Below are 12,720 nucleotides of genomic sequence, written 5' to 3' on the forward strand. Positions count from 1 at the left end.
AGTGAGATGTGTTGACCGTGACACAAACGCATGCATGAGTGAAGCGAAACGTCAACAAACCGCTGCCTGTAGGTGGTGCAGCATTGGCAACATCAGAGACAGAGGACAGCGTTGGGATTTAAAGAGAAGGGAAAAAAAAATAAAAGGTTCCGATTAGAACCCACCTACACAACACAGATTATTCATGACACAGTATAACATTCTAAAGGAGATCGGTGTTGGTTTGTCCCCAACCATTTTAACCTCTTTAAAAAATTATACTGTCACAATCAACACTTAACTCATGTCATGGTTCCTCCAAATATGAAAAGTGATAGAACATTTGAAAAAAACCTTGATTAAAAACACCTTTATGGGGCAGGGTAGGGAAGGGAAGCAAATTTGCACACAATCCATGACCCATCCAGTAAGAACACACAATGAAAATGACAGTGTACCTGACTCACTGCAGTGTCCTTGTCTTCTCTCAGTTGGTCCAAAACTGCATCACCTGCAAACATGGGAACAATTAAAATGTGTCACTGTGTGGAAAAGACTGCTGACACACCTAATAATAATAATATGTATATATATATATATATTTTTTTTAACTAAGTAAAACAAAACCTGAGGGGGCAGCTTGCTGCTGTTCCAGTCTTTCCACGCGCTCCTTGAGCTGAGCCTTGTCTTGCTCCAAGGCATCAATAACTCCCTGCAACGTATTGGCCGAGGCACTTTTGCCACGCAAAGCGGCTAGCTGCAAGAACACACCACATTGGTAGATCAGGAACAAACGCATGACTGACAACACACGTTTATGATCAGCGTTCCGACACCTGGGAAAATCCGAGAACTTTTAGGATCCATTTCAAGCAAACTCAGGTGATTTAATACTATGACATGTCAATATACTTTGGTAAACAATGCATAAATAAACACGTTTCTCAGCAAACATATTGGCGATGTTTCTCATGCCTTTTAGTTCAAATGTTGATCAGTTAGTGTAGTGGCTTCACCTAGTGGAGAAATTGGTATAAAACAGTTTCATATTTTTATAGATTTTCTGCAGTACATTATAGGATTAGAGATGTCCGATGATATCGGACTGCCGATATATGCTTTAAAATGTAATATCGGAAATTATTGGTATCGGTTTCAAAAAGTAAAATGTATGACTTTTTAAAACGCCGCTTTACGGAGTGGTACACGGACGTAGGGAGAAGTACACAGCGCCAATAAACCTTAAAGGCACTGCCTTTGCGTGCCGGACCAATCACACAATATCTACGGATTTTCACACACGCAAGTGAATGCAAAGCATACTTGGACAACAGCCATACAGGTCACACTGAGGGTGGCCGTATAAACAACTTTAAAACTGCTAAAAATATGCGCCACACCGTGAACCCACACCAAACAAGAATGAAAAACACGTTTCGGGAGAACATCCGCACCGTAATACAAAATAACATAAACACAACAGAACAAATACCCAAAACCATTTGCAGCACTAACTCTTCCGGGACGCTACAATATACACCCCCGCCCACCTCAACCTCCTTATGTTGTCGCAGGGAGAGCATGTCCCAAATTCCAAGCTGCTTTTTTGAGGCATGTTGAAAAAAACAATGCACTTTGAGACTTCAATAATAAATATGGCAGTGCCATATTGGCATTTTTTTTCCATACTTGAGTTGATTTATTTTGGAAAACCTTGTAACATTGTTTAATGCATCCAGGGGGCATCGCAACAAAATTAGGCATAATAATGTGTTAATTCCACGACTGAATATATTGGTAACGGTTGATATCGGAATTGGTAATTAAGAGTTGGACAATATCAGAATATCAGATATCGGCAAAAAAAAGCCATTATCTGACATCTCTATATATTATGTTTATTTTATCAAGCTGCACCTCCTTTGAAGTATCCTGGTGCATCACTTTCCACCCTAAATATTTTTTGTAAGAATAATAAGACTCACACTGAAAATATAATATAAAGGTAAAATTGACATACATTTTATTATTATTTATTACTATATATTATGACAGTTAAGTGTTTTTGTTATGAGAATGTAGTAATAATGTTAGTATACTTCACATAAATAATGCATATTTAGGGGAATAGTAGTGGGACTTTTGTCAGTTATGAAATGTCAAAACGTAAGCAGTGTCGGTGTCTGGATTTTTTTGTTGCAATGCTGTGAACCTTGAATGCAACATTAGAATCAAAGCATTTTATACATTTCAAGCACTTGTGGAAAACCTGCATGCCAATAGGGATGCATATCGTTAGGATTTTATCGATACCGGAAATTATCGGTACTCTTATCAGTACTATATGTAATTAGTGTAAATAAAGATGTGAACATTTTTTATTAGCACAAGCGGTTGTGCACCAGTAACATCATGATGTAACATCTTACAGCAAAAAGTATATTATCAACACCTGCTTTTTAGGTCTAAAACAACAATAGGGCAATTTCCACCGCAGGAACTTTCCCACTTGCATAAAGTTCCCCCTGTGTTTGCACCAAAAACTACCTAGGTAGATTTAATTCTTCAGGAACATTTCGGAGTTTCTCCTAGTTAGGTGGGACTTTTCGAAACTACCCTAAACCTGTTCGGAGGCGGGCTGTGCTGTTAAGCGCTGATTGGTTGAACACCTTTAGGGGCGTTCCTAAAACATATTTTTCAAACAGATGACCGCCATTTCAGATTATGTGAGAACGACTTATTTCTTGTGTATTTCTATATTACAACAAACTTTACAACGAAGAGAAAGAAGAACAAAAGGAACGTTCGACTTGCAGCAACTTTGGTGGAGCATCTGTGTGCTGAAGAACACTGATAAGTGGATCTATCTTGCAGTGTTTTTTACTCAGCAATAGTCTTTAAAATATATCTATGCAGTTTAATGTTTATTATTTTTACAAATTTCATTTTGATACGCAAAGCTGCGAGAAGTGGACGGACTATTTTAAACGTATTTATGAAGCTGGACTCGTAGCAATGATTTCAGCTGTTTATTACTCTGACGTCGTTGGATAAATGTGAAATAAAGGAGGCAGTACACAAGGTACATGGCAATAATTATTAACTATTTACATATTTGAATATTGTAAAAGTAGTCAGTGGCACTCCATTTTTGTAGTTAGCATAATCTTTCTGTTCAGCCGGGTTAAGGCTAACAAGCTAACGCTAAGCTGATGTGTTCATGTTGTCGGTGTGAGATAAACACTGACATTTACTATTTATATATTGTTATTTACAGCTGAAATGGACCAAAAGGAACGCCTGACCTTTATGAATTCATCATTTACTGAGAGGACGATTTTTTGACTGTTGGACATTGTGGACAAAAGCCTGACTATTTATTAACAATTCAGTACACCCTTTTTTTGTTTTGTATATTATTGTTTTGTGTTTTCTTTTCCTAATTTATTTGTAAAAAAAAACTGTGACCCAATATTGTCTGTTTATTTACATGGTATCAGTGTAGAGATATACTAAACCACTCCTCCAAAAGTCTTCATCCGGATTTGTATAAATTACAGTGAACCGTGAAATGCAGTGGAAAGACAAACCACACACACTTCTACAGGAACCTACAGATCCAGGAACCTTTTGGTGGAAAGGGCCTAATGTGTACATGTGCAAGGTGCAATGCAGTTGTTATGTCATTATCTTATAAAGACCACACAGATGCATCACTGTGTTTCTCTTCATTAAAATGACACTCAGTATATCCATCCAATTTACTACCGCTTGTCCCTATAACATTAAAAATAATAATAAAAAAATTAAGTAAAATAATATTAATGTAGGGCAGCACTGTAGAACAGGGGTTAGTGCATGTACCTCACAATACGAAGGTCCTGAGTAGTCCTGAGTTCAATCCCGGGCTTGGGATCTTTCTGTGTGTAGTTTACATGTTCTCCCCGTGACTGCGTGGGTTCCCTCCGGGTACCCCGGCTTCCTCCCACCTCCAAAGACATGCACCTGGGGATAGGTTGATTGGCAACACTAAATTGGCCCTAGTGTGTGAATGTGAGTGTGAATATGGTCTGTCTATGTTGACCCTGTAATGAGGTAGCGACTTGTCCAGGGGGTACCCCGCCTTTTGCCCGAATGCAGCTGAGATAGGCTCCAGCACCCCCCGCGACCTCAAAAGGGACAAGCGGTAGAAAATGGATGGATGGATATTAATGTGTGGTATTCATGTTCATTCACAGACTTTTGACATATCATGTCAAATATATAATATAAATCAATTAGCGTGTTAGGTGAGTGTTCATTTTGTAATAATACAAATTGTTATTCGTGTTTCTATTGCACACCAACCTGACAGCAACCAACATATGTTTGTGTGTGTGTCGGCTGGGTATCATACAAATAAAAAGACTCAGTGATTAATTAAAATGTTCAATCTTTGCGGGTTATTAGTGGATCGCATAGAGGACAGTCGGGTTGTGAGTCAAGTGCCATTCACTTCTGACACTAACGCTTATTAGCAGGCGTGACTTTGGGGACTAGGAAGTATAATTGTTGTGTTACAAACTTTAGTGTGGTGTTGTTTTCTTTTTTGTGATTTTTCCAAGTTGATAATCATCTATTGTAGCGACACTTGGGCTGAATATGACAGTGTATCATAATTACGACAGTCAGCTGGATAAAAAAAAAAAAAACATACGGACTGCAGTATCATTAGTCTAGGACAGACCTGGGCAAATTAAGCTTTTCAATCTGGCCAGCCGGACATTCCCAAATAATTTTTATAGATCTTTAAGATGGAAAGTGTAGCTGCCGCTATGATGTACAGTGATGTTTTCTCATGACTAAGTCTTGAACTATACTAAGTATTTCAATGGTTGGAATCTGCGCTTATGTGTAATGTACTAGTTACTGTGGTAATCTAATTAGTTAGAATAGAATAGAATAGAATGGACTTTATTGTCATTACATTTGCATATAACGAGATTAAAGTTATGGTTATACTATGGTAATCTACGTCACAGCAGCTCAGACAAGGCACCAAGCAGTGTGGGCGGGAAGCGTTTCCACAGACGAGGAAGGAACTTTTCACAACAAAGTTCTAAGGCTTAGTGATATATCAGATATATCAGATTGTAGGTGGGTTTATTTTGTACCCTTCACGTTCATATTTCACTGTTCGTTGCATTTTTGTTGCGTTTCTCTTTATTGTAAAATATGTCGATCGAAAGGGGGTGTGACATTCTTATTTTATTCAGTGTTTTATATTTCATAGAAAAAAATAATATTTGATTACGTTTTTTAAGGCGGTCTGTCATAACGTTTTTAGCCTTCAATCAGATGTTATTGTGAAGTTTTGTATTAGTGTCCCTAAAAATAGATAAACCGGCCCCCAGACACATTTTTTTCTCTAAATGTGGCCCCCTACCGAGGCAAAATAATTGCCCAGGCCTGGTCTAGAATCTTAACGGTCTTCCTGGATCGACCCAATTAGGTACCGGTACCAAAAAATACCGGTTCACAGTATACATCCCTACATGCCAATAACTCCAACTAAAACTGAAAGGGAAAATAATGTATGCATGGCAGACTTTGCCATAAATGCTTCAATTTGCCTCACCTCAATCTTCATTGCCTCCATCTGCTCCTCCTTCTCTGACATTAAGGCACTGTTTTTATGGGCGGACTTCTGGGACTCGGCCTTCTGCTTGTCCATCTTCTTCTTTAAGGTGCTCTCGCTGTCAGACAGGGACATCATGCAAATTTAGAAAGGATTATAACGTACAGTGAGTTATTACCATATGGCGCTTTTATTGGAGGTATCTAATTCTCTGGAACCCTGAGTGATAAATGCGTGCTATTATCATGTCATGACGACCACAGGATGACGAATGAAGAACCTGAAGGCATAACTTGGCAGGCTTTGAAAGGAATATGTATAAAAAAAAAAAAGCATTTGACATACATTAAGCGTTGTTTCTTAGCAACTGTCAATTTAAATTATGATTGGTGAGATTTAAAACCCTCACCTTTTCTCCAGCTCCTTCAACTGTGTTTGGAGTTTTGAACACTCATCCTTGAGCTGAAAAAACATACAAAGTTCAGTCATGATAAAATTGACAATGTTCACATGCTTAAAGTTGAATAATAGAAGTGTGAAAAGTACCACCTTCCCAAGTTCGCTGTGGTCCTGCTGATTGTTCTGAAGGTTCTGAGTCAGTTTCTTGTTCTCATCTTGCAACGTCTGCAGGGACTGTGACTTTGTGGAAAGCACTTCTTTAAGCTTCTCTCTAAATACAAGTAAACACGTTAATATTGCACACAGACAAAAAGTAGACTGATGCAGTGGCCTGTGAATGGCAGTTGGCACACGTACATTTCCTGAGACAGACTCTTTGTCTTCTGTGTCTCTGTGCAAAGATGCTCTTTGGATGCAGTTAGGTCTTCCTGGTACTTAGAACTTTCTTGTTTCAGCACTTCAAGCTAAACCAGAAACACATGAACAAATGTGTTTTCTGTTTTTTAAGACACTTAAGTCATCATTTCGGCATTACCTGTGTTTTCAGGTCCTGCTTAGATGTGTGAAGTCCCTCCAGCAGAGCTTTGGCTTCACTCTTCTCATGAACCAGTGCATCTCTCTCTTGAGTGAGTTGATCAACAGCCTCAGCAGTTTTACCAGAAGCCTCAGAGGCCTAAACCAAGTTGGAACATTTTAGAATCGCTTGTTGGGTTTTAATGTTTGAAAACCTTAACTAATAATTAGTAGGTCATGTTAGGACGATATTGCTAAGACAATGTTTGATTAGAGACAACATTTTATCACTTAAATTGACAGCATGCTGATATTATAAGAATAAAATTAGTGATATAGAATGCTGCGATACATTTCTTCAAACAGAAATATCTAGTGTGAATAACGGACAATAACGTTTACAGAGAACCTGTGGCCTTAGAACGGATATAGATGGAGGCTTCTCACCCGACAACTGTTATAACTGCTCATATTATTACATCTCTGTCAGTGTCAATCAAAAGTAGAAATCCTGATTACCTAAAATTCCATCCAATGGCTCGTCTTGAAGCAAAAGTTGAAGTCAAAATAGAGTGCACTACTTGCGAGCAACCGGCACAGACACTGTTTGCAATATTAAGAAGAAGAATTACTCCAACTATGGGTAGGGATGGGTATCATTCTCATTTGAACCGTGACATTACCAAATCCTGGTAACCGATAGATACTAAACGGTAACAATTTTCAGTACTTTTGTGTTTGTTAATTGCTTGATAATAAAATGTTTATTTTTAATGTGACATTTAAAAATTAGCACTTTATCTTAACTGTGCTGTCAAGTTGGTATATCCGGTCTTCTTATTACACTGCTCACTCCTCCCCTCCACTCCTAGGGGGGGATCAAGGGTGATGGGTCAATGCAGAGAATAATTTCGCCACACCTAGTGTGTGTGTGTGACAATCATGAGTACTTTTACTTTAACTTCAGTCTGGTTTTCACAGTTGCCCTTCCAAAACATTAGATGGCAGTACTGTATAGGCTATTTATTTATTTAGGTTTTTCAATGGCGCTGAATGAATTACGTTGTGAGCTACAAAGTGTTTATACTGCAAGTATTGTACTTATTACCCACCTGCTGTTTGATTGTAACATTCATCTTAGTTGTAGTTTTCATTACCAAAATTGGAGGTCTTGAAATCGCCATGTAAAAATCGCCTGTCTCTGGCAAATCTAATTTAAATTAGCATCAAGTCAGTGCATGGAAGGGGGGTGCTTTACTTTATGTTCGAGCATTTTTATACCAAGCACACTCACTTTATTGGCGTAAAACATTAGTTAGAGGGAGTTTGGCTGAAACCATGCTGAGTGCTGCTTGAGTTGTTGTTTCCTGCAACTGGACGTGACGAAATATGGCATCATTTCATTTCACGTAAATAGATACCCGGTAGTACTAATGGAATTCTGTCTGTGCCTATAAAAGTACTAAATTTGGTAAATGATACATTTTGAGTGTTGGATTTTGTTAGGTGTCAAAAGTAAAAATGTAAGGATTTGTCACCAATGCAGAACAGGACTTTGGAAAGCTTTTCATTGAGTCAACACCAACAAAAGTCCCACAATACGTTTCAGGTTGGATCACGTTATAAGCCCACAGGAGTGAAGGTAAAAAGGCTGGACACAAAGTATGGTTAGTAAATGGAGGATGAAAATTATGACATGCAAATAAAAAGCTGGGAAAGGAGCAAGCATGCAGTGACACTGTCATTGGCCCAGCAACATGAAGGTGTTTGTGTCAGTGGCGACTACTATCAGAACTACCGAAGGAATACCTCGAGCTGCTTAGCAACGGCATGTTTCAGTTGGGACTGGAGCTGTGCAACCTGCTGGGCGGCCTCGTCCCTCTCCGCTTTCAGTGTGTCCTTTGCGGCTGCTAAAGTAGCGGTGCTGGAAGAGATCTCGTCTCGGGCGCTGGCAGAAGCACTAAGTTGAGCCTTAACTGCCTCACACTGCTTCTTCAATGCGGCCTTATCTGCTCGGTAGACCTTAACGTCCTCTTCCAGCTGCTTGTGGCCTGCCTGAGACTTCTCCAACTCTCTAATAATTTGGGACTTTTCTGCAAGCCATTTTTCTTGGCTAGATTGTAGAGAAGAAATATCCTCCTTTAACCGATGCAGTCCTGACAATAGGTCCTCTTTCTCGGTCATTAAGGCAGTCATCTGTTTATCCATCTGGTCAAGTTTTAATAAAAGCTCTTGTTTACCTTCAGACAATTGGTGACCTTCTTGCTCTTGCTCCTTCAGTTGCCCTTTCATATCTTCCATCTTTGCCACTAAAGACACATTTTGCTCACTTTTGTTCTTGAGCTGAGAGGAAATTTCTTCATTGTCCTTCTGAAGTTTGGACAAGGAGTTTTGCAGCTTTTCTACTTGTTTAGAGAGACCGTCCTTGTCAAATGTGGTTTTAGAACGTTCATTACATTCCACCTGTAGCTGGTCCTCAAGATGACGCTTTGCCTCGGACAACGATGCAGTCTGTGTTTTCAGCTCCTGGATCTCCTGGAGCAGATTTTTCTCGACGGTCTGCAGCAACTCCATTTTTGTAACGGCTTCAACCTGTGACGACTGCAGTTGTTTGCAATATGTTGTGAGATCTGCTATCGAGTTCTCAGATTTTTTTTCTAGCCTGCTGTGCACTTGAGCAAGATCAGCGTTGGACTTTTCGAGAAGCTCAATATCTGAAAAGCATTTCTTCAGCTGGTTCTGGAGTTCTGCCTTTTCCTTTCTCAAGGAGGTCAACTCGGTCTCTGCTACCTCTTTTTGGCATTTAGTTTCCTGCAGTGTCAATTCCAAATGAGACTCCACTTGCCTAAGATCAGCATTAGCTCTGGAGCAGCTGTCCAACTGGTCTTTTGTTGTTCGGACATCGCTTGCTAGCTTATCGCGTTCAAGTGAAAGAACACTAATGTCCGATAAGGCCTTTGTGTGCTGCCCTTCTAACTCTCCCTTCTCGCCCGCCAGGCGATCATAGTCCATTTTGTGCTGCTCGAGCACCGCCTCTAGAGTCAGTGTCTCTTTTCTCAAAGCATGCAGAGCCTCAGCGTTTTCGGAATTCTGCGTGCAAAACAGCTGTCTTTCTTGTTCAAACGATACCAATGCTTCGTTCAGCTTGTCACTGGATTGAGTCAGCTGTTGAGCGGACACCTGGAGCTTTTCCTTTAGCTCTTCAATTTCTTTCACAAGCTCTACTTTCTCTTTGCATACTTTTCTTTGGACGGCGAGTAAGTCCGCCTTTTCCTGAATGAGCTGAAACCTTTCGGAATCAGTAACCTGACTGTTGGTCTTGAATTCTTCCAGCATCTGGACGAGACTAAGTCTAGATGCCTTCAGGTCTTCACATTCATGGACAGAACCATCCAAGTCTTTTTTGGTGAGACTGAGCTTATTTTCAAGCTCCTCCTTTATCCTCTCCAGGTTCTTCCTATCCAGAGTGGCATCACTGATTTCAGAAGACATGGTGTCCTTTTCTTTAGTTAAGGTCTCTGTGAGGGCCTGCAGCTGGCTAATCTTCATTGTCAGATCTTCTTTCTCCAAGTTTAGTGATTGCAGTTTGGCCTGCAACTCAGCATTCTTAGCATCAAGAGAATTTTTGGCATTTTTAGCAGCATCTCTTTCTAAAATGAGACTTTCATTCTCACACGTGAGTTTAGACCAGCTTTCCTTGAGTTCTTCTTCAAGCCTGCTTCGTTCTTTGCAGACATTTTCATAGTCCTCAAGCAGCTGCTTGTTTTTAGCTTCAATCAGAAGTTTCTTCTCATTCTGTTTCTGGAGCTCTGCAATATCAGCCTGGTGAGTTCCATTAGCTTTCTTCAGGTTTGTGTTGTCAGTCTGTACTTCCTGAAGAGAATTTATAAGCTCCTCCACCTTCTTGTTCAAAGAGGTTATTTCTTGATCAGAATGCCTGTTGCTGTCAAGTAATTCCTCTTTACTCTGTGAAAGTGTTGCTATGGTCACTAACAGCTCCTCATTTTGGGCAGAAAGGTCCCGCAGGCGAGGCTCCAGAGCGAGGAGCTTGTTTTCCACATCTGATAGTTTTTTTTCCAGTTTGCCTTTCTCAGCATAAACATCCTCCCTTTCCTTACACTTCTGTTCCAGATCTAGAGTCTGCTTCTCCAGTTTTTTGGACAAGTGTTCAACATCATGCTTGGAGGAGTCAAGCTCAGCAGAAAGGCACTGGGGGAAATGAAGGTGAAAAAGTAGGGAAATGTATGCAAACCGAGGGAAAATATAAGATGACTCCAAAACAAACCAAGCTTATATGGTTGAATGCAAATGGCAAGGTTAAACTGCAGAAGCTTTTTTTCAAAAATTTCAAAGATTACACCGCAGCAAAACACCAAAACCATCAAGTCAAACATTTTCACTTTAGCATTTAATAATAATGAAATGTAAAAAGCAGAATTAAAGACTAATCATTGATTAAAGAAGGTCACTGTGTTGGTAAGAGAAATTTTGAATTATATCTCTATGTACAAGTTCACTACTTCCAGCTTATTGATGCAGTTTAACTCTAAATGTTCTTCAATCTTCTACATGAAGTAAATATTTTAATCAAATTCGAAGTGAAAATGTTCTGCTCAAATGGTTGAAGAACAACGCTAGCAGGCATACATTTAAAAAGCAGTGACTGATTGGGTTTTGTGACTAAACATAGTATCTACTATTTATTAGAACTCACTTAAACCACAACTTCAATACAAGACAAACCTGGCAATAAAATGTAATTCCAAAAATTTTAACATTTTTGTTAAGTTTATCATATACAGTAACAGCATATTCAAATGCATTATCAGAAGTATTTACTTAACAATGACGTACAGTATTACTATGACATATCAAATAATGCTGGTAAATGTGAAGTAGGTTGGTACAGATGGGATTAAAATACCATATGAACCTTTGCTTTGGGTGTGTGCGTACCTGAAGCTGCTTTTTGTATGGCAGCAGCTCAGACACCACCTTCTCTAGCTCCTGGCTCTTTTCCTTGGCGGAGGACAGCTCCTGCTCTAGGCGATCAACCAGATCCTGCAGCACCTTAACTTCTTTCCCACAAGAAGCCTTTAACTCCTCAGTTTGGCTGACATCCTGTTGCACAGTTTTCTCCTTGAGAACAGAAACGAAACGCGTGACTAAGGATACACCAATAGGACATCTTTTGAAGACTTTATCACACATAGACCTTATCGAGTGCTATATACTACTAACCAAGGTTGTAATCTTCGCCTGGAGACTTGTGATTTGAGAATTGAGTGTATCTCGTGTTTCTTGCAGGTCTTGGTCTTTGCGAGAAAGCGCCTGCTTATGTTGCTCATTTAACTCGACCACTCTTGTCTTTTCCTCCGCAAGTTGACTCTGCAACTCCTCTAGCCTCCTAAGTAATGGGGGGTGAGGGGGAACAAGAACACAGGGATAAGTAATCATTGAGAACAATTTACTTTCATTACTGATAGAATAATTAGAACCTTTCTTTTTGTCGGAGACCATCGTTCATTTTGGTCAGCTGCACTGAACTATCCCCGGACGCCTTCATCATGTCCGAAATGTCAGTCTCCAGTTTGCTTTTGTCCTTGGTGAGCTGCTCCAGCTTCTCATCTGCAGCCACCAGCTTCCTCTCTAGTCCTGTATGTGGACAAGCATGGAAGCAAGTTGGTCCCAAAGTTTATTCTGCTTCAAAGTCAAAAAGACGTCGGTGGTTCTCACCATTAAGCTGACTCCTGAGGGAATCTGATTCTGTGCTCAAGGATGTGCATTGCTCCTCCTTCTTGCTAAGCTGCTCAATGGTTTCTGCCAGTGAAGAATTGTATATTTTACACTTTGGAGGAATTTGTAAAACAGAAGGTACTAGGAAGAAGGTCGGGAAAATATATCAACAAAAAGCGATAATTAACCTTGCATAGTTTTGGCAGATTTACTCTGCTCCTCTGTGCTTTCAGACAACTGCTGTTTCTGTGGACAAAAGACATTTTCCATGTGATATTTTCTCCCAGCCTACTACTGATATGTTGGTTAATGACAAAGTTAGAAAGCTCACCAAGCCTCCAAGCTGTTGCTCCACACCATCCTTCTCCTGCTGTGCAGTGGCCAAACGTTGCTGTAGTGAGAGAATTTCTTTCTCTTTGTCGGCCAAAAGTGAGCTCAGTTCACTCACCTGCAGCACATTATACACTTTAAACATG

The 12,720-nt window shown here is 39.9% G+C and overlaps 1 protein-coding gene across 4 annotated transcripts in view; it reads right to left on the minus strand.

Annotated features, from left to right (window-relative positions):
• The window catches only part of clip1a (CAP-GLY domain containing linker protein 1a), a 61,170-nt gene that overhangs the window by 11,496 nt on the left and 36,954 nt on the right, over positions 1-12,720 (minus strand). For 3 of the 4 annotated variants that reach the window (XM_061902278.1, XM_061902263.1, XM_061902273.1), the window contains 14 exons: positions 12,576-12,692; positions 12,433-12,490; positions 12,245-12,328; positions 12,007-12,163; positions 11,750-11,915; positions 11,465-11,647; positions 8,318-10,717; positions 6,531-6,668; positions 6,353-6,459; positions 6,146-6,266; positions 6,006-6,058; positions 5,597-5,714; positions 607-736; positions 438-490 (listed from right to left, as the gene is read on the minus strand). In XM_061902278.1, coding sequence (XP_061758262.1) covers positions 438-490; positions 607-736; positions 5,597-5,714; positions 6,006-6,058; positions 6,146-6,266; positions 6,353-6,459; positions 6,531-6,668; positions 8,318-10,717; positions 11,465-11,647; positions 11,750-11,915; positions 12,007-12,163; positions 12,245-12,328; positions 12,433-12,490; positions 12,576-12,692 — 3,885 coding nt within the window. The remainder of the gene's footprint in view (positions 1-437; positions 491-606; positions 737-5,596; positions 5,715-6,005; positions 6,059-6,145; positions 6,267-6,352; positions 6,460-6,530; positions 6,669-8,317; positions 10,718-11,464; positions 11,648-11,749; positions 11,916-12,006; positions 12,164-12,244; positions 12,329-12,432; positions 12,491-12,575; positions 12,693-12,720) is intronic. The other variant, XM_061902268.1, reaches the window with a different exon arrangement.

The sequence above is a fragment of the Nerophis ophidion genome, linkage group LG01, assembly GCF_033978795.1.
Source record: "Nerophis ophidion isolate RoL-2023_Sa linkage group LG01, RoL_Noph_v1.0, whole genome shotgun sequence".
NCBI lineage: Eukaryota > Metazoa > Chordata > Actinopteri > Syngnathiformes > Syngnathidae > Nerophis > Nerophis ophidion.